At 42.2% G+C, this 26,274-nt stretch overlaps 1 protein-coding gene and 1 pseudogene across 1 annotated transcript; both read left to right on the forward strand.

Annotated features, from left to right (window-relative positions):
- Positions 1-14,809, forward strand: part of LOC123233724 — a 51,414-nt pseudogene extending 36,605 nt beyond the window's left edge.
- Positions 14,810-15,433: 624 nt separating this feature from the next.
- Positions 15,434-24,120, forward strand: LOC123233725 (sodium-dependent lysophosphatidylcholine symporter 1-B-like). Its single transcript, XM_044659777.1, has 5 exons — positions 15,434-15,451; positions 16,763-16,887; positions 20,828-20,960; positions 23,151-23,229; positions 24,054-24,120. The coding sequence occupies exons 1-5, from the start codon at positions 15,434-15,436 to the stop codon at positions 24,083-24,085; spliced, it is 387 nt and encodes a 128-aa protein (XP_044515712.1). The 3' UTR covers positions 24,086-24,120.
- The last annotated feature ends 2,154 nt before the right edge of the window (positions 24,121-26,274 follow it).

Here is a 26,274-nt window from a genome sequence, read left to right on the forward strand (position 1 = left end):
TGGCCGCCAGTCCGCCCGGCCGCGGCCCCGCCCTGGCCCCCCCAACCCCCCAGGACCGCCAGGGCAGCTGCTCCGAATGGTGCCCAGAGTAACCCGAGGCGGAAACTGAAGCTGAGAGAGGAAGGGCGAGGGCTGGAACTAGGCTGGGGTTGAGGGGAGGTGGGCGAGAGACGGCCCCTCCCTGCTCCCGCTCCTCCTCCTCCCGGGCTGAGGTGGGGGGGGCGGGGGGGAATCTCAGTATTTCTTCGCGCCCAGCCTCTGCAGGCACTGCAACGCTGCCACCGCTCATCCAGCTGCCCCGGGAGCCCAGCTGCCCCCGCCGCGCCTCCGGGCGATTCTTCTCCAGTCCACTGCTGCTGCAGTTCTTGCCTCCCCAGCACGCCCAGCCTCTCCCTCCTTTTGTTTTGCCGCCACCTCCTCCGGGAAGTCCTCCCCAGAGGGGAGGGAAGCATGCAGCAAGCCTGCCAGACGGATGCGGCCCCTGGGGGGCCAGATTCCGGGGGCCGCAAGCTGGAGGGCCAGGTAAGCTAGGGAGACGGAGAAGTCCAACCCTCCAGAGCCCCCGCCCTCCTTCCCTTCTTCCCTCCTTTCCTCCTTCCCCTGGCACCCCAAACTGGAGGCGGCAGCCCAGCTTAGTGAGGGAGATATGGAACGAGGCTCCCCCCTCTCCCCTCTCCTAGCCCCACTGTGGTTGGATGAGGCAGGGTGGGTATTGGCAAGGAGGGAACATCTGGGGCACAGAGTGCCCAGAGCACTGCAGGGGAATGTCTTCCTTGAAACCCATCCCCTTTGGGGATCCTGGGTGAGGCGCAAGGATCAAAGAAAGGGAGCCAGAGACTTGTTGCCCAGAGAAGCAGGAAGCACCCAAATGCCCTCTCCTGAGGAGGAGAGGAGGGCAAGAGAGCAAAGGAAAGGGGATCCCTTAGGCATGGACTGTCAACATTTTTCTTCTCTGGGCAGTAGCACGAGGAGATCCTGAAAGTTATCATGTGGTTGACAGGATGTTAATCCGGCTCCAGGGAGGTTAAGCTGGCACTGGAACTGGCCAGGGACATTCCCCTTTGCTGGCTCCTGGAAATTAAAAACCTCCTCCCTCTACCTCTGGCTTACCCCATACCTCCCTGGAGAAGATCACAGCCCCTTGCTGAGTGCCCTCCCCAGCCACAGTCAGAAAGGGAGGAAAGGGGGGGCAACTGGGGGACTCTGGATTGAGAGCCAGGCCTAGAGATGGGGGGTCCTGGGTTCAAATCTGACCTCAGACACTTCCCAGCAGTGTGACCCTGGGCAAGTCACTTGACCTCCATTGCCTACCCTTACCACTCTTCTGCCTTGGAGCCACAATACACAGTGTTGACTCCAAGACAGAAGGTAAGGGTTTTAAAAAAAAAAAAGAAAAGAAAAGAAAAGAAAAGAAAGGGAGGAAGGAAGAGCAGTGGAGAAGGAGACCCAGGATGCCTGGATCCTTTTTTCATTCCCATTGCTGGACCAATGGAGTAAATCTTTCATGTGAGCTAGGCTTCAGTTCTTCCACATTCAAAATGGGAATTTGGGCACATCCTGGTGTCCTATGTCACTTGATTTGGGGTCAATCTGAGCAAATAGAATTGACTCTATGCCTCTTCCGCCCAGTCCCCAGAGCTAACATTGTTTGGCAGACAGATTCCATACTACTCCTGCCAATAATGAGCATTTCCTTAGCACATAAAACTGCCCCATGAGGGATTAGCTACACTTTACAGATGAGGAAACACACCCAAAGGGAGTAGATGCTAAATTTACACAGGCAGAAGGGGACAGAACCAGGACTCCCATGCGGGTCTCCTAGGTCAGGGTCCTAGTCAGCTTCTGTCCAAAGAGCTCCTTGGGATTGGCTTCTCATGGAACCATAACCGCCCAACAAGTCCTGGACCTGAAGGACAGGGTAATGGATCCGAGGGCTCGGATCTCCCCATCATCCCTTTTCAGCTTGGTACTCCTTGTTATCTATGCCACTATGTCCACAGCCTCTATGCCTTCCAAAGGGGTCATGTCTCAGCTCCTCCTAGAAGCTCCCTTAGATTAGGCCAAAGCCTTTCCACGATTCTCCCTTCCCATCCTTTCCTGGCTTAGCAAGTACTGCCTGACCTGGCTTACCTGTAGCACTGGCAGCTCCTCCAAAACTGGGGCCAGATTTTTTCTTTCCTTTGTCTCCTCTCCTTCCCCTCCCAGCTTCCCACAGTCTTCAGCACAGGGCACCCATGGGGCTTATAATAACAAAAGCGAATAAATGTTGTCCTGGTCTTTGTCTCTGTTTAATGTTGCTGCAGGGGAAACTCTGTGTGTGTGTGTGTGTGTGTGTGTGTGTGTGTGTGTGTGTGTGTGTGTGCGCGCGCAATCAACTCCATGCTTGTGTGGATGTACATGGATGTGCTTCGAGGTATGTCGGTACCCAGACACAGATGAGTGTGCTTCTGGTTGTGTCCTGTGTGTATAGCCATCAGCTTTGTGGCTGTGTCCCCAATGAAGGTATATCTAGAATGGAGAAATATTCCTTTATGTATGTCTGGGTTTGTATGGAAGAGGCTGCCCCATTGAGTGGAAAGAAGGAAGAAGAGGAGGAATAACAAATCATGTTTCTTTAGGTAGCACTTTAAGGTTTGTAGGACCTTTTATGTTAAATATGTTATTTTTCAGTCATTTCAGTTGAGTCTGAATCTTTGTGACCCTATTTGGGATTTTCTTGGCAAAGATCCTGAAGGGGTGTGCAATTTTTTTTCCAGCTCAAATTGCAGATGAGGAAACTGAGGCAGGCAGGGTTAAGTGATTTGCCCAGGGTCACTCAGCTAGGAACTGTCTGAGGTCGAATTTGAATTCAGATGTTCTTGAGTCCAGGCCCAGCACTTTATCCATTGTACCATGTAGCTGCCCCACATTAACTATATTCATTTAATTCTCAAAACAACTGTGACAAGTAGGTGATACTGTGATGCTTGTTTTGCAGATGTAGAAACTGAGACTTAGATCAGTTAATTGACATTTTTTTAAACCCTTCTTTCTGTCTTAGAATTAAAACTAAGTATCAGTTCCAAAGCAGAAGAACGATAAGGGCTAAGCAATGGGAGCTAAGTGACTTGCCTAGGGTCCCACAGCTAAGAAGTGTCTCAGGCCAGATTGAACCCAGGACTTTCCATCCCTAGGCCTGGCTCTCAATCCACTGAACTGCCTACTTGTCCTTGAAGTTAATTGACTTTTACAGAGCCACACAACTAGTTTGCGGTGGCATTTGAGCCTAAGTTTTCCAAAGCTATCACAGTGTCTACTACTTTATACTGCTCTGAGTGTATACAGGAAGGGGAGTCAGAAGAGCTGGGTTCTAATCCCCCTACTAGGCTCTCTAGGAGACCTTTGGCAAGTCACTTAGATATAATTTGATGAACATATACAATTCTCTAAAAGTTCTCTTCAAGCATAAACAGTATGATACTGTATCCATTTGTGTCTGAATTGGTGTGTTTTTGTACACATAGTATATATGGTATCATCAGTGTATATGTGGTAGGGAGGCAGCTAGGTGCCTCAGTGGTTAGAAAGCCAGGTCCAGAGATGAGAGGTCCTGGGTTCAAATATGAACTCAGACACTTCCTAGCTGTGTAACTCTTGCCAAGTCAGTTACCCTACCCCTCATTGCCCAGCCCTTACTGCTCTTCTGCCTTGGAACTGTTAAAAGTAAAATTAAGTGTGTGTGCAGAGAGCAGAGGCAAGGGACAGCAGCAGTAAGGAATTCTAGAATTCTACTGGAAAGAGTCAGTTAGCTTGTGCTGGGGAATTCTCTCTTTACCTGGAGAGAGACTGGATACCTTCCTTTGCTGGCTGTGGTATATCTGGACTCCTCCATCCTACCTGCTTCCCTGTTACCTGATTGAAACATCTACTAAGCTTCCTAAGTGATCCTGTCCAGCTGAGCCATCTGTCTGTGAGAATCTGGTTGGGATCCTTTAGGATCCAAAACCTCTCCTTGGGCCTCTCCTGCCTAGCTGCTTAACTACCTCCATTACCACCAAAAGGGAAGTTGTTTTGGGTAGTGTAGGATATTTATATTAGGGTCCAGGCCCCTAGATAGATAGGTGAGCTCAGTGTAGGGAAAAATCCACGAAGATTCCTGGTGACAGGACATTTAGATCTTGTGGGGTTTAGATAGAAACCTTTAGTTTAAGTTGTCCAATTACCTTCTTACCTTTCCTTTGTTAAAATTAAACGACTTTTATATAAGCTCCTAGAAGGTGTGTGTCTTCTTAGTGTCTGGCTTTGCCAGCCCTATGCTTGGGTGGCCTTCCCAGAACCCAGGTTAGTCTTCTGATACTGGCCTAAATAACATCCCATTCCATCCCCAAAACCCACTTTATTATTTCAGAACCAAAACACAGTATTGATTCTAAGATGGAAGGTAAAGGTTTAAAAAAATGTATATGTGTATGTGGTTTGTGTGTGCGTGTATATATACACATATATATTCTATATTCTAAGCTAGAAGGGATGTTAGAGACCATCTAGTCCAACCTCCTTATTTTACAGGTGAGGAAACTGAGGCCAAGAGAGGTTAAATAAGTTTACCAAGGTGTTAGAACAAAAGGCAAAATTGGGATTTAAATCCAGGTCCTCTGACTACAATCCATTTGTCTTTTCTACAACACTGAGTTGTCTCTGTCTGTGTGTGCTTTCAAGTGTAAGCCCATGTGTTTCTATATGTGTGTGTGTGTGTGTGTGTGTGTGTGAGAGAGAGAGAGAGAGAGAGAGAGAGAGAGAGAGAGAGAGAGAGAGAGAGAGAGAGAAGGCAAGCATGCATATATTTCTATGAAGCACTCACAAATAAAGCTGGCCTGGCCTGGCAGGGCAAGAGGTGACCCCAAAATTGGGTAATGGAACAGATAAATCAGAAACATGAGTCAGTGTATGTGAGTGTATGTAAAAAGGGGTTGGAGTGGAGATGGCAGATTCAGGCCTACATCTACCCCCTTCTGAAACTGGGCCATCTCCAGGGAGGGTCTGCCTGGGGTGCCAGCTGGGATGGAAAGGAGCAGAACTTCTACACATGCCCACACACTAGCAGTTGTTAGGGAAATCAGAGTGGTGTGGAGCTCCTGTTCTGTTTGACCGGAGGCAGCTTACCCAGTCCCTGCCCTGCTGCCTCACAAAGCAAGCTTTAAAAGGATTGGGGTGTGGCTTGTCTCCTGGGAAGGCGACTGTGTCCTGGCCTCTCTAGGTCCCTGGGCCATTGCCTCTACCTCCCGACTTCCCTGGCTTTCTTCAAGTCCCAGACAAAATCTCACCTGACACAGGAAGCCTTTCCTTTCCTTCTTGATTATCTCCAATTTTTCCTGGTTGTAGTTTGTTTTAAAATAGAGTTATGTGGTCTCCCTCATTAGACTATGAACTCCTTGACAGCAGGAATTATCTTTTGCCTTTATATCCCCGACACTTTGCACAGCACTTGGCACATAAAAGGTGCTTAGATGTTTCCTGGCTGATTGACCCTCTTCTATAAAGCCAGAGTATAGCAACAATACAAAGAACTATTCATATTTACAACACATGTTATGATTCCAAAGTACCTTCCCATACATTTTCTTATAGTGCCCTTTTCCACAGTACCCCTGTGACGGAGGGAAGCAGAGCTAGGGTTATGATTTCTCTTTTACAGAAGAGAAATACTGAGACCCAGAAAGAGCAAGTGACTTTCCCAAGGTCACGCAGTAAATATGACATATGCCCTTATAGTTAGAAGAGACCTCAGAAAGTCTGTTAAGCTCTAGAGAATTACTTCAACCTCAGCAAAAACAGGAATCCCCTCCATCTCTTCCCCAACCAGTGTTCAAACAGATTCTATTTGAAAACCTCCAAAAAAAAAGAGCATTCAGTATATGGCCAATGGCAATTCTTCCTTCTGTGGGACACCTAAAAAGTTCTTTACACTGAGCCAGTTTGCTCTCCTCTAACTTAGGAGCATAGTTAATCAAAAGAGGCTTCAAAAGTCAGCTAGCCTAACCCCTTCATTTTAAGGATGAAGAAGTTGAGACCCACATAGACTACCAGACTTCTTCAAGGTCACATAGATAATTAGCAGCATTTGAGCCAGAGTCCTCAGGCTCCAGAGCCAATGCTTTCTCCATGCTACTATTATATTCTTTCCCCATTGGTTCCAATATCTAGGAATGGGAAGGTAGGGATCACAATTTATTTGGGAAGTTGACATATCCCCTTTTCTACATGTTCTCCCTAAACCCTCTTTTGTCCAATTAAACATCCTGTTTCTTCCATGGATTTGTGATAGTCTCATCTTCCCCTCCCTCTCACTTTCCTTTCAATGTACACCAGCTTGTAGGTATTCCTCTGAAAATGTAGCCTCTAGAACAGGTCATAATATCATAATGACCAGCACCAGAAGTCAGAATAAGGTCTGCTAATGCCAGACTGCTCTTTCCACTGGCCACCCTATCTCTTATTGGGTACTTTCCTGGGCCTGGATGTAACAATCTAGTTGGGAAGATGAAACATGAATACATAAAAAGACCATTAAAAACAACAGGCCTTAAGGGGAGACATACAGATAGTCAAGGATAGATATTATGAGGCAGACAGGAAGAAAGGATCCCTCTCAGTTAGGCTGATCAGGGAAGGCTTCTTAGAGGAGACAGACTGTAATTGATTCTTGAAGGAAAGGTGGGAGAGAAGAAGAGGACATTCCAGCCCCATAAGTAAAGGCCAGAAGGCAAGAAAGTACATATTAACCAGTAAGGACAAGAAGGTGACCAGACTTGCTGGAGCAAATGATCATTATAGATAGGAACAGGTTTCCTGGGTATATCCCCCTGTGACCCTCTATAGGCATCAACTTAATATTCTGGCTAAATTTGGGAATGGAAGAATAATCTTTATAAAAACAGCTCCATGCCTATGGTGCTTTGCAGTACAAAGAGTTTCCCCCAGTATGGCCTTACATTGGAAGCAGAGTGGTAAAAATATTGACTTCATAGTCACAGGACCTAAATCCACCATGGTTTTGCCAAGTTGGCCTGTGGGATCTTGGGCAGCATTTTTCTGCATCTGTTTTTCTTTTCTTTCCTTCCTTCCTTCCTTCCTTCCTTCCTTCCTTCCTTCCTTCCTTCCTTCCTTCCTTCCTCCCTCCCTCCCTTCCTTCCTTCTTTCCTTCCTTCCTTCTTCCTTCCATTTTAGAACTGATATTTAGTAGCTGTCCCAAGACAGAAGAGTGGTAAGGGCTAGGCAAACAGGATTAAATGATTTGCTCAGGGTCACACAGAAAGGAGGTGTCAGAGGGCAAATTTTAACTCAGGACCTCCTGTCTCCAGGCCTGGCACTCTATCTAAACCAACTAGTTGTCCCTCCTGATTTTCTTTTGAGTAAAATAAGAAGGTTTGACTAAAGTCTCTTCCAATTCTATATTCTATGATCCAATGATGCCCTGTCAGGAGTACAAATATTATATCCACTGTACAAATAAGGAAACTGAGGCTCAGGAAGGGGTAATTAATTGCCCAGAATTATACCATAAGGGGTGGAAATAAGACTAGAAACCAGGTCTCCTTACTCTTGGCTCAGAGATTGTCACAAGCTTCCCTCTGAGGTTAAGAGTTAAGAATGGAGATCTAGAGAGGCCATTGGCTCCAGTCTGATTGTATCTCTAAGGTAAGGAGGGAACTGTTGATCATATCCCTTTTCCCATGGTCTTGGGGTTCTCAAGTCAGAGATTAGTTGGGAGAAAAAAAGACTGAGGTGGTAGTAGGTATTGGCTTAAACAGAAATAGGAAGGGGAGAGGAGGGAGTGATGGAGAGCAGTCATCTTTGTGAGGCATGGGGTGAGGAAAAGGAATGTTGGTGGGTGGCAAATGACTGATCACTGATCTTCATGTTGGTGCCAGGGGAAACCAAGACTGCCCACATCCAGGAAGATCTGCTATGCCCTGGGAGGCGCCCCATATCAGCTGACTGGCAATATCATTTCCTTCTTTCTGCAGATCTTCCTCTTAGACGTCGTACAGGTGAGGATCCCAACGTGCAGGGAGGATGTGAATCAAAGGCCCTTACTTTCTATTTGGCATTGTCAGTAACTCTATATGTTGATTATATTGGGTATTGATATCTTGTGATGTATTCCCAGGTAGCAGAAATATCAAGTCCTAGGCTAGGAGTCTAGAGACCTGGGTTCCCTAAGTAACTTTGGTCAGGTCTTTTCCCTTCTCTTTGCCTCATTTCCTTCAGCTCTGATATTCCATGTTCTGTGTTCCAAAGATCCTTCCAGCTTTGCCATTCTATGTATTTTTTTTTTTTAAGGCAAATAGGGCTAAGAACTTGCCCACAGTCACAGGAATAGTAAGTGTCCTGGGCTGGATTTGATATCAGGTTTTCCTGAATCCAAGTGCAGTGCTATATCCAATACGCCATCTAGCTGCCATTTTTTTACATCATGAACCCCTTTGACAATCTGGTGAAGACTATTGATATTTTCTCAAATAGTTTTTTTAAATGCATAATTATAATTAAATACATAGGATTACAAAGGAATCCAATTTTTGGAAATATAATTATTAAAATAAAAGTTATAAGTTCACAAACCCCTTGAAATCTATCCATGGATTCCAATTAAAAAACCTCAGTTCAAAGATCTCTTTGATAAAATGCTACCATTTTTACATTATAAAATCCCTGCCACCTCAGACCTAATAAGTTCAAAGGTCTTCTTTTCAGACATTTTGTGTTTAAAGGTCTCCTTTTCAATTATTCTATGTTCAAAGTTTTTTTCCAGCTTTGAAGTTGTGTTTCTATATTTACTCTGGTGTAAGAGGTAAGCTATGAATCAATAATCATGTGAAATATTGAATTTGATTGTAGATGCAGCTGGAGAGAGAGCTCAGTGGATCTGACTTTTGCCTTTAAATGTTATTATAACTGTCATTGTTATGAAGTAGGGCTAATATTTAATCACAAACTGTTAGAAGTGCCAAGGACCTTAGAGATCACTACTCCCCATTTTAAAAATGAGGAAACTGAGGCCTGGAAAAAGCAAATGATATCCCCAGTAAGTACCAATCAAAAATAAGTTTACAAAAACAAAAAAAAAGTCTGTGTTCTTGAGAGGCTCACAGTCTAATGAGAGAAATGTGCAAATAAACTATATACAAGAGAAATTGAGAATAATCAACAGAGAGGAGACACTAGTGTTAAGGGGTTTTGGGAAAGAATTCTTGTAAAAGGTATGATTTTAGCAGGGGCTTGAAAGAAGCCAGGGAAGCCAGGAGGCAGAGATGAGGAGGGAGAATGGTCCAACCATGGGGGACAGCCATTGAAAACACCTAGAGTCAGAATATGGAGTGTTAAGTGAGAGAAACAACAAGTAGACCAGTAATACTGGATTAAAGAGTACAGGGAGAAGGGGTTGGGGTAAAGTATAAGAAGGCTGGCAATGAAGGAGGAGGAGTCAGGTTATGAAGGGCTTTGAATGACTAAGGACTTTATATTTGATCCTAGAGATGATAGGGAACCGCTGAACGGTATTGAGTTGGGGGTGGGATAAAGGTAGGGAGTGACATCGACCTATACTTTAGGAGGATCCATTTGACAGCTGAGTGAAAGATGGATGAACTAAAGTTAAGAGAGACAACTGTCAAGCAGACCAACTATCAGGCTATTATCCAGGAATAAGGTGGTAAGAGCCTGCTGTGTCAGAGGAGAAGAGGGGATTTGAGAGATGTTACAAAGGTAAAATGGATGGAAATTGCTGTAAATTGAATATGGGTGAGGGGTAAGGAGTGAGGTGGGTTTTTTTTTTTTAAGTTTTTTTTTCCCCTCAGATTATGGTACAATTTTCCTCTCAGATGTTGGTACAGTTTTCAATACAATTTTCTGATATTTTGTAATCCATGTCTCTCCCTCCTTCCCACTCCTCTCTCTTCCCAAAGAAGGCAGATAATACAATAAAGGTTGTAAACGTGCTATTCTACAATATATATTTCCATGATCAAAATGTTGTGAAAGAAGCCACATATTGCTCACACTGAAGAAAACTTCATGGAGGAAATAAAGTGAAGAATGGCGTGCTTCAATCTGCATTAGACTTAATCCTCTCCTTCTATAACAGTGGATAGCCTTTTTCATCATCCATCACTATCCCCCCATCCCCCATATGGATCCTTGTGCACATCCTCATCTGAGATAATTTAACACCAATTTTCTCTCCTTTTCTCTTTTCCCAGTGTATTCCTCTTTCTTATCCCTTGATTTGTTTTGCTTTGGGTTTTTTTTTGTTTTTGTATATCATCCCATAATATTCCATTCACTCACTATTCTCTGTCTATGTATTATCTTATTCACTGCCCTAATAGTGATAAAGTTCTTAAGTATCTTCCATACCTTAAGTATCTTAAGTAATTCATGTATCTTAGGTACTTCAAATATCATAGTTAAGTATCTTAAATACTTAAATATTAATTAAATATAAATATAAAATTAAATTAAATACTTAAGTATCTTAGTTAACAGCCTTATGTAAAAATGCAATTAGTTTAACCTCATTGTTTCCCTTAATTACCTTAAATATCTTCTGTGCCCTAAGTATCTCTTATATAATAGATATTTTAAATATCTTAGTTAATACTTTCCCATGTAGGAATGTAATTTAGTTTAACTACATTGAGCCCCTTGAATTTTTTTTTTCTTTTTACCTTTTTAGGCTTCTCTTGAGTGTCAAATTTGATCACTGAATTTTCTTTTCAATTCTGGTAATTCTGTTAGGAATACCTAGAAGTCTTTTTTTTTTTTCATTAAATTTGTATTTCTTTCCCTGGAATATTATTCTGAGTATCACTGGGTAGGTGATTTTTGGTTATAGTCCTAGATCCTTTGTCCTGTGGAATATCATCTTCCATGCCTTTCAGTACTTTAATGTAGAATCTCTTAGATCCTATATAATCCTGATTGTGGCTCCATGTTATTTGAATTGGGGTCTTTCCTGACTGTTTGCAGTATTTTCTGCTTGGCCTGGGGGTTCTAGAATTTGGTTATAATAGTCTTAGGATTGTTAATTTTGGGATCACTTTCAGGCAGAGATCAGTAGATTCTTTTAATTTCTATTTTTCCCTCTTGTTCAAGAATATTAGGACAGTTATCCCTGATAATTTCTTACAATATTGTAGCCAAGTTTTTTTTTTTATCATGGCTTTCAGACATTCCAATGCTTTTTAAATTATCTCTCCAGGATCTATTTTCTATGTCACTTGTTTTTCCAGTGAGATGTTTCAGATTTTCTTTGATGTTTTATTCTTTTGAAGTTGTTTTACTATTTCCTGCTATTTTATGAAGTTATTAGCTTCCATTTATCCAATTCTAATTTTTATAGAGTTATTTTCTCCTTTGAGGCTTTGTATTTCCTTTTTTGGAGAGTTATTTTCCTGTTTGAGGTTTTGTATCTCCTTTTTTGGAGATCTATTTTCTTCAGTGAATTTTTGCTCTAAACTATTGACTTTTGCTGTCATTTTCTTTTCCAATTTTTCTTCTAGGTATTTAAAAAAAATTTTATCCTCTTTTAGAGCTCTTCTATTTCATTTTGAACTACATCTTTTCACATTTGCCTTTATGGGTTCACACATTTCCATATTGCTACCCTCTTTTCTGCTTGCATTTTGGTCTTCTGTTTTATTTTCCAGGATCAGGCTCTTTCTTTGTCTTTTACTCATTTGGGGAAGGGCATTCACTATTTTGCCTATATGCTGAGGCCCAGCAGTCATTTTAGTTGGACTCCACCCCTCAGCTGCCAGCTCTCTCTAGTGTTGCAAGCACTATGTTGCTCTTTCTAAGGAGGGTTCCCCAGGGGTGTTTGCACTGGGCCAGTCCTCAAACTCCTCAGTATATGCTTGTACTTGCCATTCTTCACTGCTGAATCTACTGTTCTCACCTCCTACCCCAGTGAGATGGGTCCTTCCTGCTGCCCCTCTTTGATTTCTTTGTCTGGAACCCAGCTTCAGTCTGTCTTCTGTTGGTTCTTTTGCACCAAAATTTGTTTGAATGGGCTCAGAACATTCCTTACTCCACCATATTGGCTGCTGGGAAGTAAGTATTAAAGGTGACACTTAGGTTGTGGGCTTGGGTGACAGGAAAATAGTGATATTTTCAATAGTAATCAAGAAGTTAAAAGGAGGAGAGGCTTTTAGGGGAAAAATAATGGGTGTGGTTTTGGACATGTTGAGTTTCTTTAGAGGTGAAGAAAGAGTGGAAGAAGATGTCTGGGTGAAATGAGGTGAGGAGGAAGGAGAAAGAGGGAGTTTTGGTGAATGGCCTCAATTTTTCCAGTAAAATGTGAATTTCAAAAAAATATTCAGTAAAATATTTTCAGTAAAAATGTTCTCAGCTGAGAGGATTGAGGGGCAGGGGAACCAGTGGAGTTTTGAAGAAGGATGAAAAAGTTTGTAAGAGTTGTTGGTGAGTGAGAATGTGAGCCAATTCAGGAGATGTAAAAGGCTTGCCTTGCATCAGTGAGGACAGAGTCGAGGTTATATAACAAATTTGTATTGGACCAGTCAGAACAGTTTCATGATTTTCTCCAGCTTTGTTTAGCAGCCTGTGTATAGGAACAAAGCTATCACATGGCAGGAGTGAGTCTAGGCTACAGACAAGCCTCAAGATACGGTGAGGAGAGTAAACTTAAGAGAAAAGGAAAGTGTGGAGCTGAGTTGGTTCACCAAAAAGTCAAGATGGAGAAGAGAGGAGAATATAGCTAGTGTAGGAGTGATGACCCGAGAGAAAACTGAGAGGGCAAAGGATTGATAGTCATAGTATGGTTGAAGAGAAGGGTTTGGGGTTGCAAAGCAGAGAAAGGTGGAATGACAATAGATTGTGAAGAGATAAGAGAATTTCAGAGTCCCTGAATGTGGAAGTGATACATTTCTAGGGGATGGGAAGATCAAAGGTATGACCATTTTTGTATTGACTGAGGTAGGGTAGAGGAGTATGTTATGTGAAATGAATAATGGGGAACTCTGAGGTTAGGTTTTTTGAAGAAATATCAATATGTATGTTGAACTGTCCTATATAATGAGGGACTGTGGGGTCAGAATGTTTAAAGGGATGAGAGAGTAAATTTGGGTGCCAGGACTGCAGCTGGAACTATCTGTCTCAATCAGGACTGGTCGAGACTGGAGCAAATGTCAGAAGGTTGCCAAATTCATGATTCCAGTAATGCAGGGCAACCCCTTGGGCTGGGGCCCCTGTACTGTCCCTGAGCAGTTCTGGGGCCTGCCCTATCAGCCCTATTCAGTAAGGGAGAAAGGTTGCAGACTGGACAGGGGCCACCTACCAGGATAAGAGAGGTAAACCAATAAGTATTCTTCCCAGTTTGGTGGTGGAAGCCAGTATGCTTATTTCCATGGGGAGGATAAGACCAGCTTCTAGCTTGTTGACACAGCCCTGACCCAGAAGACTATCTACCAAAGGAATAGGATGAGGTTATGAGGTTTGCCCAGCGGAATCTTCAGAGGGACAAGGACCAAAGAAACATGCTACAATTCAACCTGTAGACTTTGCCTAACAGTGCCAGAAAGAGAGAGACTGCATATGTCTGCAGAAGAAGTTCCAGAAGCAGCTTGGAGTGAGGCATAAGTGGGATTGTAAGTCTCAGAAGCCAGGGTATTCTTCAGTGGAAGTCCACAGTGAGTGGGAAGTGAAAGAAGAAATGGATTTCCCTCAGTTGATGTGTTACTTGGAAGTTTCAGAGCCACAGGACATTGAGTGCTGTGGGGCCTTGGAATACTATGACAAATCATTTGATTGCATCATCATGAGGAATGAAAAGCCTCTGAGGAACATCAATCACATTTTCCATGCTGTCACCATCATGGATGACCTCATCATCCAAAAGCTGGCAAAAACTCAGGCTAATGTGTTTGCTACGGATTCCATTTTGGCCATATTGATGAGCCACATTCACTCGACCAATTCCTGGGATATTGTTGACCAGATAGTTGGGTCCAAACTCTTTTTCAACAAAAGGGACAGCTCAGACTTTAACCTCCTGCTGGCAAGTGAGACTGCCAATGAAACCCTCAGGATGACAGCAACCCTTCAACTTGCCCCAGAACCTTGCCATGGAAGCCACCTACATTAATCACAACTTCTCCCAGAAGTGCCTACATATGGGAAAGGAAAGATATGTTTCCCTACCTAAATCCCTTTGTGGAGGACGGCAGGGCAAAGATGAAATTGTCTCAGTGGTGTATTGGTACTGGAGGTAGAAACTTGGAGAAGACATGGACCTCATTGACTGCCCTGAGCATGATGAAATGATGACAAGGGCCAGTGGAGAAGTGTCCTTTATCAACATTAAGCTCTGAATGAGTGTAATTCCAGGCACTGCAATTGTGTGGACTGGCGCCAGAAGCTGGACTCTCAACAGGGGGTAGTCTTTACCGTAGAGCTGAAGAACAACAGTTACAAGTTGATCCGCTGGACCTGCTATACATTCCTGGCCAGTTTGGAATACCTCAAGTTTGGGTACATGTCCCACTACCACACCAGACTCTGTTCACCACATCATCCTGGTCAACCAGCAAATTTGCTGTTCAAGCCCAACAAATTTGCCAGCCAGCTCAATCTGAACATGGAAAACACCTGGGGCATCCTGTGCACTGACATCTGCAAGAAGCTGGATAAGGGCAAGTACCTGGTCCTCAGAAGCCCCAACAAGCAGGTGATCTATGTGTATAGCCTTCCCAATGGCATCTTCAGTTCTGATGAGGATGAGAACAATGAGGAAGAGGAAGAAGCCTGAGCAGGGCAGTGAGGTCAAGCACAGCGCTGCCATCATCATACCTCTGGGCCTGGGAAGGCCCAGGGGACTTACTGGGGATTGGCCTTGGTCATCCAAACTGGAGTTTAAAAAGAGAAATAAAGGAGGAGCCTGATGAGTGTTTTAAAAAAATGTTTAAAGGGGTATTTGGTTGTAAGTTGAGGTTCCATATTATGAGAACAGGAGTTGCGAAGGAAAGAAAAATTATAAGCCAAGTACCAAACTCATTGAGAAAAAAAGGGGAATGTCTTAGAGGTCAAAAGACAACCATCACTCACTTTCAATTGGGTGATAGATATAGATTGAGTGAACCTCAAAGGCAGAGCCTGAGCAATATCAATAGAGGGGGAAAGGTATGGATGTGAAGCTAGCAAAAACCTGCTGAGTCTTCCATTTCTGATCACTGAGGAGCCACCCCAAAGTTTATTATAACCCATCTACTGTTATACCCATGCTGCGCAACTTCTAGACCGTTGGCACACACAGGAAACCTATAGTCCCAAACTTTCACTGCTTGAACAAAGACCTGTGCTTTACCACAGTTCCTTTTTTTTTTTTTTTTAAGAAAGCAGCAAAAACCTTTTACTCCTGCTAGCTAGAGAAAGGATGCTTTACCTGAACAGAGTAATGACTTCCTACCACCAATTAGTATTTGCATCCCTTCACCTTCTTCATCTCCTTTCCCTCCTATATCAATCCTATTTCTCCTCCTTTCTCTCTCCTTCCTTCTCCTCTATTCCCATAATTCCCTCTTTTTCTTCTCTCTCCTTCTCTCTTTCCTCCCCCTTCTCCTCCTTTCCCTCAGTGTCTTTCTTTTCCTTATTCTTCTCTCAAGCTCCCCCATTCTTCCTTTTTCCTCTCCTTTCTTTGTCCCAGTGTTTCTTAACTTTTTTTTTTTTGTATCATGGTTCCCTTTTGAAGCCTGGTGAAACCTATAGACCTCACCTTGGAATCATATTTTTAAAAAGTGAAAATGCTAAATTTCATTTAAAGGTTAATGAAACAAAAGTGCAATTTTTGTTCCTAACCAAGTTCTAAAAATATGTGGATCACAAAAGATAAAAACTCCTGCTCTGTCCCATATGTTCTTCTCTCTCCCTTGTCCTTTTGTCCTGTCCCATTCACTTCTTTGTTTGTTTCGTATCTCTTCCCTCCCTTTTCTCTTCTATCTTTTCTTCTTCTCTTCTCTTTTTCTCACTTCTCCCTCCCTTTCCCTGTCCTCCTCTCTCCTTTCTCTCCCTCTGATCAAATAATTCTCATTACCCCTTTTTGACTGCATCATTGTGGAGTATATCCAATTCCCCATTATCCTGAGTGTACATTTTTCCAAGGTAAGGAGTTCCTTCCAAACTGACTGTTATTTTCTATTCTAACAACACATGCCTCTAAATATCAAAACAATTTACTTGTGCATAATCATAGAATTGTAATTTTTAGAGTTAGTCCAGCTTCTTTCTTCTCCCTTCCTTCTCCTACAGATGGAAGTAACCTTAAAATACAGAACCTGTACGTCTTGTCAGAGCTGGAGTGACCTTTGATTTTGAATGTAAGAGGAAAAAGGAACTAACTAGTTCAATCCTTACTTGTATAGATAGGGAAACTAAGACTAGAAAGACAAAGTGAATCACATCACCTATAAAGTCATTGACTATCAGGAATAGAAACTAGACCATTCCCTCCTCCCATCTCCTCTCTTTTCCATATCCCATCCCTCTGATTTGTACACCAGAGGTTTACAGAATACTTTGACATAATCATAACAGAAGAAAATCAGGTTGTCATTATCTCCATTTTCAAGATGGGGGGCCTGAGTCTCAGAGAACTGAAATGAGTTGCCTGTGCTCACCCAGCAGGACAGCTCTCTGGTCTATTTCCAGGGGACTATATCCATTGTCCCCTGTGACCAAACCCTGGTCTCTCTTCATTTCATTCCAGCTGGATCCCTTCTGGGCTTCCTCTGTTATCTTCATCGGTCGAGCATGGGATTCAGTATCTGACCCCATCGTTGGCTTCCTGGTGAGCAGGAGTCCCCGGAGGAAGTGTGGCAAACTGATTCCGTGGTGAGTGAGCCAGGTCCTGTGGGTTGGGAAGAGCAGAATTCCAGATTCTGCCACTGAATGCTTGAAAATGGAATCATTCAACAAATGGTTATATTAAGCACCAACTGTGTGGCAGACACCAAGCTAGTCCCTAGTACAAAGTTTAGATGAGACTTGAACCTACCTTCGTATCAAGTAGGGGAATATGACACAAATATAATAGCACATGTCAGGTGTACTAGAGGGGAATCTGGACAAGGTTCTATGGTTATTGACCAGAAGGAGAGGGAAGACTTCTTGGAGGAGTCAGCATTTAATTTGGGCTTTAAAGAAAAAAGAAGAAACAAATAGGCAAAATGGGAAAGGAACATATTCCAAGAAGAGGGGAAAAACCCAAACAAGGAGCATAGAGTATATATAGGGTAGAGAATTTTGCTGGGGTATGACTGAGAGAATACTATGTTAATATGTAAAGGTAGGATTGCACCAGTTTGTGGAAGGTCTTGAATGCTAGGAAAAGGAGTTTGAGCTTTAATCAGTATATAGAAGAAAACAATGAAAGAGTTTGAATTCAGATATGACATTGACTATTTGAAGAAATTTAATTAAACAAACATTTATTAAATGCCTATGTTCAAGATTCTAGTGCCTGTTCTCAAGGAGCTTATATTTTTTTCCAGAGACCATGGCATATAAACAGATACATAAATACAAGAAGAATTAAGGTGAGAGAGAACATTTATAACTAGGATGATCAAGAAAGGAGGTGATCCATGGGCTGAGTCATGCCCAAAGCTGAGAATTCTAAGAAGCAAGGTGAGGAAGGAATACATTGATCCAGCTAATGCAGAGATTTGGGGGCAAGAAGCTAAAGTGGCAAGTTCAGGGAAATTCTTGACTCTTCAAACACAAGAGGAGAGATTCAAATTTTCCCAAGAATAAACAGTCTTAACAAGCAAGGACATGGTAGGATAAAGCTACATACTCAAACTGGACCCCACTTGGGGGGGTCTTGCCATTTTTCCCCTTGATAGCCTTGATCAGGAGTCAGGAGAAATGAGTGCTAGTCATTCATGTGGCCATTAATTCAATAAATCTTTTTAAATCACCTAGAGTATGCAGAACACAGTACTGGGTGCTAGGATGGTACTGGTTTATATAGGACACAAGATCTTTATAGCCTAGTAAGGACCAGTTGGGCTTTCCCCTTTCTGGATAAATATAGTAGTACAATTTCACTAGGACCCAGAGTAGAGGTAGGGAAATACTGTGAGATAAGTCCAGAAAGTATGATATGGTAACTGCCTTAGAACAATATAAAGCAAAGTGCATTGTGGAAAGGAAAATTGGTTCCTGATTAAAGATTTCATGAAAGTGATAGTTTTTAAGTAGGCTTTAAAGGATTAAAACCTGGACATCTGGGTGACTCAGTAGATAGAGCACCAGGCCTGGGTTCAAATTTGAACTTGGATACTTCCTAGTTGTGTGACCCAGGACAAGTCATTTAATCCTGTTTGCCTAAACCCTGGCCCCTCTGGTCTTAGAATTGTTACAAAGACAGAAAATAAGAGCTAAGAGAAAAAAAAAGAATTGAGTCAGACCTTAGATTCCTCCTTTGCAAAGTGAGGCACCAAGAGCTCTGGACTTAGTCATAAAGACTTGAGTTCAAATCCTACCTCAGCTATTTATTTGCTATGTGATCCTGGGCAAGTCACCTAAACTTTCTCAGACTCAGTTTCCTCATTTAGAAAATAGGAATAATTCTCACACCTACTTCAGAGTTGTTGTGAAGATCAAATAAGATAATATACCTTAAAGTGTCATTTAAATTTAAATGGTAGTTATTATTACTAATGAGAAGATTAAACTAAATGGTCTTTGAAATGCCTACCAGGTCAGACAGTCTGATTCTCTAGATCTCAGCTTTCTCACCTTATAATTTGGGGTTAATAATCCTGCTCACTTCACAGGGCCTGCCCAAGGCTTCATAAGGCTGTTCTGAGGAACAAATGAGATAATAGAGATAAAGCACTTTAAAACCACAGAAATAAGTGTAAGTTGTAATAGTCCCAGTGGGGTTTCCATGAAGTGTGTTGGTTTTTTTTTTCCTGGCCAAATTCCAAGAGATATTCTAGTATTAGAGCTCTTAAAGCTCATCTGACCTTGGATGGCATCTTCATAGAGGCAGCTCTGGATGTGAAGAACTTTGTAAACTATGGCATCTGGGGCAAGCTGCTTCCCTCATTTGGACCTCAGCTATCTCATCTACAATCAATCAACTTTTATTAAGCCCCTTCTAAATGCCAGGCACTATGCTCGACAGTGGGGATACAAAAGAAAACAAAAAAGCAAAAGACATCATTCCCTGTCCTCAAGGAGCTTATAACCTAATGAGAATTTACAAAATGAAAAGAATGATGTCTTGTCTGCCCCTAAGGCAGGGGGCTGGACCCCATAATCTCTTGAGGACCTTTCTAGCTCTAAGAGCCAAGATCTGAAGCATATAAGTCTTGATGCATTGATGGTTGGGTTTTTTTTTTTTTTGCAAACTTCATTTAGAAGAATAACTGAAGAGAAAACCAGAAACTTTTCCTGTTTTTCCAGAGGAAGTTCTCCAAAATGCCAAAGTCTACATTTCTAATTGAATATGAATGGGATGCTAAACTTCCATGAATCTTGCTTTATTTGTCAAGCTCCCTTCAGGAATTCAGTAGCCCCAGTGGAGGAAATCTCCCAGTTTGCTTGAGTAAATTACAGTCAATAGCTAATTTTTTAATTCTTAAAGTAAAGAAAATTTCAGTTATTTGAGCTGCCATTTAGTTGGATTCCAGTTAATTGAAGGCTATCTGTGTCCCCCCAAACACCCATCCATCCTGAGCTGAACAAATATCCATCAAGTGGAGCATAAGATTTCCTTCAGATTAGGTCACAGAATACAGTGTCAGTACCAGAAGGGCCCTTAAAATATCATCAAACATAGAATGACATAACTGATAGGGACTTTAAAAAATAAAACATAGAACGTCAGAAGAACTACAGGGACCTGGAAAATAAAACGTCAGCTAGAAGGAACCTTGAAACACAGAATGACAACCCTCATTGCATAGCCCTTACTTTTCTTTTGCTTGGAACCAATACATAGTAGTGATTCTAAGAAGGAAGGTAAGGGTTTAAAAAACAACAGAATGTCAGAACTGGAAGGGACCTTAGTATATAAAGCGTCAGAGCTGCATGTGTGTTGTGGCTTTAAATCATAGAATATGAGAGAGAAAAAATATTTCAGAAATCATGCAAGGAGGCAGCTGGGTAGCTCAGTGGATTGAGAGTCAGGCCTAGAGATGGGAGGTCCTAGGTTCAAGTCCAGCCTCAGACACTTCCCAGCTGTGTGACCCTGGGCAAGTCACTTGACCCCCATTGCCTACCCTTACCACTCTTCCACCTAGGACCCAATACACAGAAGTTAAAGGTTTAAAAAAGAAAGAAAAGAAGTCATGCAGTGTCTTCATTTAAATAAAAAACAATAAATCAAAAAACATTAAATAGCTACTGTGTATATAGGAATATATCAAATGCTAGGAGAGATACATTTTACTTACAGAGGATGAAATTGAGGCCCATAAAGGAGGAATGATTTGCCCAAGGTCATATAGCAAGTTATTTTCTTTCTTCTTTCAAAACCCTTATCTTCTCTCTTGAGTGGTAAGGGCTAGGCAATTGGGGTTAAGTGACTTGCCCAGGGTCACACAGCTAGGAAGTTTCTGAGGTCAGATTTGAACCTAGGACCTCCCATCTCTAGGCTTGGCACTGTATCCACTGTGCTACATAGCTGTACCACCTCCTACCCCCTTTTTTTTAGCAAGTTATTTTCTAACCATGACTAGAACCCAGGTCTCTTGATTCTGGAGCCAGGGTTCTGTCCATGACCTCTGTGCTCTGTCCCTCTTCTTTCTCTGTTTCACAGGGTTTTGGGCTCTACCCCCTTTGGTGTCTTGCTGTACTGTCTCCTCTGGTTTACACTCTCTGACACCCTACCCACCTCCTGGAAGTTCTTCTGGTACCTGACCACCTACTGTTTCTTCCAGACATGTCTGAGTGTAAGGTAGTTCCAAGAGCTTTGGGGTCATGGAACTCTTGGGATCCTGGGAATGTAAAATTTGGACTAGAAGAATGAATTGAGGGTGGCTTGGAGGGAGGGAGAGGGAATTTCAAAGCTTTCAATGTGGTGTGGTGCCAAGAGCACCAGAATGGATGGATGCTAGAATGAGAGTCAGAAGGTCTCAGTTCTAGTCCCCATTTCTGCCTCTGATTTACCATTTGTCTATGAGCAAATCACTTCCACTCTTTGGGACTCAGGTTCCTTCATCAGTAATCAAGCAAGCAAGAGACCTTTATTAATCACTTACTATGTGCTAAGTGCTGGGAATTCAAAGGCAAAAAAAAAAAAAAGATTCCCACGCTCAAGGAATTTATGTTCCATCTAGGTAAATTACACGTGCACATATGAGTTTTGACCAAATATATAAAAAGCAAAATATAACTGAGGGGCACCTAGGGGCCACAGTGGATAGAGGGCCAGATCTGGAGTCATGAAAACTCATCTTCCTGAATTCAAATCTGACCCTTACTAGCTGTGTGGCCCTGGGCAAATCACTTAACCCTGTTTGCCTTAGTTTTGTCACCTATAAAATGAATTTGAGAAGGAAATGGCAAAACTACTCCAATATCTTTGCCAAGAAAACCCCAAATGGGGTCATAAAGAGTTGGACACAACTGAAATGACTGAACAACAACAAAATATAAAGTGATTTTGGACATGCTGGTAGCTAGACAGATCAAGCAAGACCTATGTAAGGTAATGTGTGAGCACAACTTTGAAGGAAGCCAGGAATTTTCAGAGGCAGGAGTGAAAAGAGAGCATATTCCAGCCATTAGGGGACAGCCTGTGAAAAGGCTAGGACATGGTGGTAATGGAATGTTATGTATGAAGGACCAGCAAGATAGCTAGTTTGATTGGTTCTAAGCGTACATGAAGGAGAGTAATATGTAATAAGCCTGGCATCCAACTCTGATGAAGCCAGCTTGTAAATGGCTTTAAGTGCCAAAAAGGAATTTATAGTTGATCGTAGAACAATCTGGAAACCTCTGGAGTTTCTTGAGCAGGAGAAGGACATGGTCAGACCTGTGCTTCCACACTCTCACTTTGGCAGCTATGTATGAGGGTGGATTGGAGAGGGGAGAGATAAGGCAGGGAGACCAATGAGGAAGTCATTGCAATAGACTGGGCAAAAGGTAATGAGAGTCCAGGGCAGCTAGGTAGCACAGGATAGAGCTCTAGGTCTGAAGTTGGGAAGTCCTGGGTTCAAATTTGGCCTTAGACAATTCCTAGCTGTGTGGCCCTGGGCAAGCCCCTTAGCCTCCATTGCCTAGCTCTTACCATCCTTCTGCCTTGGAACCAAATACACAATATTGACTCTAAGATGGAAGGTCAGGGTTTTTAAAAAATGGTAATGAGGGCATGAATTAAGGTAGTGGCCGTGCGATTGGAGAAAAGGAGTCAGACACAACCAGTGTTGTAGAGGTAGGATTGAAAAGACTTGGTAACTGGTTAGATATATGGACCCCCAAGAGAGCCCAAGTATGGCTCAGTGGAACTGGAAGGCCTGTGGTACCCTGGACAGAAATCATAAAATTCAGAAGCGATGTATTTGGATGAGTTCCATTTTGAACATGTTGAGTTTGAGATGTCTATGGGTCATTCACTTTGAAAATGTCAGCAGTGGTGATACAGGAGTAGAGCTCCAGAGAGACACCGAAGCTAGATATATAGAAGTGAGAGCCATCTGTGTAAAAATGACAATTCAATTACAGTAGTTGGTGAGGTCCTTAAGAATGTAGTGAGAAGAGGAGAATATCTGCAACAGAGCTTTGTAGAATGTTCATAGTTGGATAGATGGATGGGTAGATGAATCCTGAAATGGAGATTTAAAAAAGAGCCTTCAGGCAGGTGGGAGAAAAGTTGTTGGGACAGAAAACAATTAATGGGCAAAATGAGCTAGTTACCACTGGATAATGGAGAGTTGTCTGACCTTGTTATTGGTATTTGAATTGGCAATTTGAGTGGTCCCCTGGCAGAACATCCCATCAAGAATGAGAGAACAGAGCTATTCTGTGTCTAGAAGTATCTGTCACTACCTTTGTGCTACAGGGCCCAGGGAAGGAAAACAGGGCAAGGGGTGTACAGGAGAGTTAGAGATCTTAGGACCCATGGGACCTTGTTTCTGCAGTGTTACCATGTGCCATACACCTCGATGACCATGTTCCTAGGAGGAAGCCAGAGTGATCGAGACTCTGCCACTGCCTACAGTAAGTACCAGCATCTCCATAAAGGGGGTGGGGATGGGGCGCATTTTTCCAGATAAAAGCTAGCCCTGAACATCTCTTAATGCATGTTGCATGTATAGCCTATACCAAATTGCTTGCCTTCTCAAATGAAACAGGAGGAAAGGGAGAGAGAGAAATTAGACTAAAAAAAATTTAATGAATGTTAAAAGTTGTTTTTATATGTAATTGGGAGAAAAAATTAAATATTTTTAAAAAATAATTGTATGCTGACCAAGAGCCCCAGTACTGACCAAATGCTCCACTTATATTACACCTTCTTCCCCAACACCCCCAGAAACTATAGTGGCCATCTCTTGAATTTACATAAAGTTTTACTACAACCTTTGCTTAAAAAAAATAAGCAAATCCCCATTCTTCATTACTAGAATTGAAATCAGGAGAACTGGGTTCAAATATAGGATGTAACATTTACTAGCTGTGTGGCCTTAAATAATCTTCTTCCCCTCCCCAGCCTCAATTTTCTCATCTGTAAAATGGTGATAATAATACTTATGCAACCTAATTCATAGTGTTGCTCTTAAGGAAATCACTCCATCTTGCTAAACCTGTTTGCTTATCTATCAAGTGACTGTTAATGCTGTTTGTCCCATCAGCCTCCCAGGGTTGTAAGGAATAAAATTTATAAACCTGAAAACAGTAAAGGCAGTAACTATACATCAAAGAACATACCTTTCACCTGGGAAAACTGAAGCTCTAAAATGTATTGTTCCTTAAACAATGTACATGTAATAAGTCTAGAAACTATTGCCTTCATTATCATCTCTTTATATCCTGCTTCCATTCAGATCCAACTGAGAGAAGTCCCAAAGTCAAGTAAACCAAGACAGTTCACTTAAATTCACTAAAGATCTGCTAAATATTTGATATGAGAGCTTGCTTCTTGGGTCTTGATAATAGCACATGTTTCTATAACACTTGAACACTTACAGATGCTATATTCACCAACTCACTTAATCTTCACAACCTTGTGACATAGGTATTAATATACTCATTTTACAAACAGAGAAACTGAGGCCCAGAGAGGGTAAGTCCTGGACAGGAGTTCAGAACCTCTGGTGACATGATCAGATTTGTGCTTTAGGAAAATCAGTTTGGCAGCTGAAAGGACTGAGGAGGGGAGAAACTTATGGCAGGCAAATCAACTGGCAGGTTATTGTAATAGTCTCAGTGTGAGTTGATGAGGGCCTCCACTAGGGTAGTGGCAGTTTCAAAAGGGATAAGAGGGGGTGGTATACAAGAGATGTTACAAAGATCAAATCTATAGGCCTTGGCAACAGATTGGAAATGGGAGGTGGAGGTGAGAGGTAGCAAAAAGTCAAAGATGACACCTAGGTTATAAGCCTTGGTAATTTGAGAGAACGGTGGTACCCTCAGTAGTAATAGGATAAGTTTGGAAGGAAGGAAGGTTTGGAGGGAAAGATGATGAGTTCTACTTTTGGACATGTGGAATTTAAAATCTACAGAATGGCCAGTTCAAAAATGCTAATAGGAAGTTTGAGGTGTAAAACAGTTGAGCAGAGAAATTAGGGGCAGATAAGAGATATCATGAACATAAAGATTTTAAGTGAATTGATGGGAGCTGATGAGATCACCAAGTAAAATAGTATAGAGGGAGAAGTGGACCCAAGACAAAGTCCTATGGGACACCCACAATTAGCAGACATGACCTGGAGGAAGTTTCAGCAAAGGAACCCAAAAAGTGGTGAGCTAGGTAATAGGAGAACCAGGAGAGAGCCATATCCTGAAAACCTAAAGAGAAGAAAGTATCCAGAAGAAGAGAGTGATCACCAAAGTGAAAGGCTGCAAAGAGGTCCAGAAGGATGAAGATTGAGAAGAAGCATTGAATTTGGCATCTAAGAGACCAGTGGTAACACTGGAGAGAATGGTTTTGGTTGAATGATAAGCTCAGAAGCCAGATTTGATGAAGGAGAGGAGAGAAGATGGAGGCAGCTATTGCAGATGACCTTCTAAAGAAGTTTAGCACTACTACTAGGTCTGTATCCCAAAGAGTTTTTTAAAAAAGAAAAAAGGAAAAGAATCTATTTTTATAAAAATATAGCAGCTCTTTTTGTGATGACAGAGATTTGGAAAATGAGGGGAAGTCCACAAATTGGAGAATGACTATTTTATATATATGATTGTGATAAAATACTAATGTGCTATAAGAAATGATGAACTGGATGATTTCAAAAAAATCTGGAAAGACTTACATGTAGTGGACTCAGCCGGTATGTTTTCATAATTTTCTCCAGCTTTGTGTATGTAGCAGCACATGTGTGCTGTTCTAGTATGAAGGTAGGAATGAGGAGGAGAGAAAGACTGTGAGCCAAGCAATGGACTTGTCAAGAAAGGAGGGGGAGTATCCTTGAATTCTGTAGACAACAGAATCTGAAATCAAGTTTAAACTCAGATCTTCCTGATTCCAAGCCCAATACTCTTTCCACTTTCTCACCTCACTGCTTAGAATGAAAATGTTAACTTCTTCTCCCATTGGGACCTACTACAAAATAGAATCATAGACACAGAGAACTTTAGATTTTAAAGATCCCTTAAAGCAAGAGCTGAGCTAAAGAGAACTTTAGACCATGAATGTCTGTCAGAGCTGGAAGGGACCTTAGAACACGGGTTGGAAGGCACCTCATTTTATAGATGGGAAAACTAAAGCCAGAGAGGAAAAGGTTAATTATCCAAGATAACAGCAAGTAAGTGTCAAAGCTGGAATTAGAACCCATATCTCCTCACTCCCTGCCTAGAGCTCTTTTTGCTAAATGAAGTAGATTCAATAAACAGTTAATGAACCTATTCTAAACCTTCCATAGATTTTTGCAGGGGTGTCTGTCGGTAAAGGGACTTATATATAGCCCATGAGTCTACGGACACAGTCAAGTGGGAGGAGGTGAGATTTTAGGATGACAGCAAGGCCCCCACACCTCCCATGCCCACTTGTAGCTTTGAGCAAAGAAAATACAAATTCCTTGAGTGGGAGCCTGAGTCATAGTCAGAAGC

Source organism: Gracilinanus agilis, chromosome 2 (genome assembly GCF_016433145.1).
Source record: "Gracilinanus agilis isolate LMUSP501 chromosome 2, AgileGrace, whole genome shotgun sequence".
NCBI lineage: Eukaryota > Metazoa > Chordata > Mammalia > Didelphimorphia > Didelphidae > Gracilinanus > Gracilinanus agilis.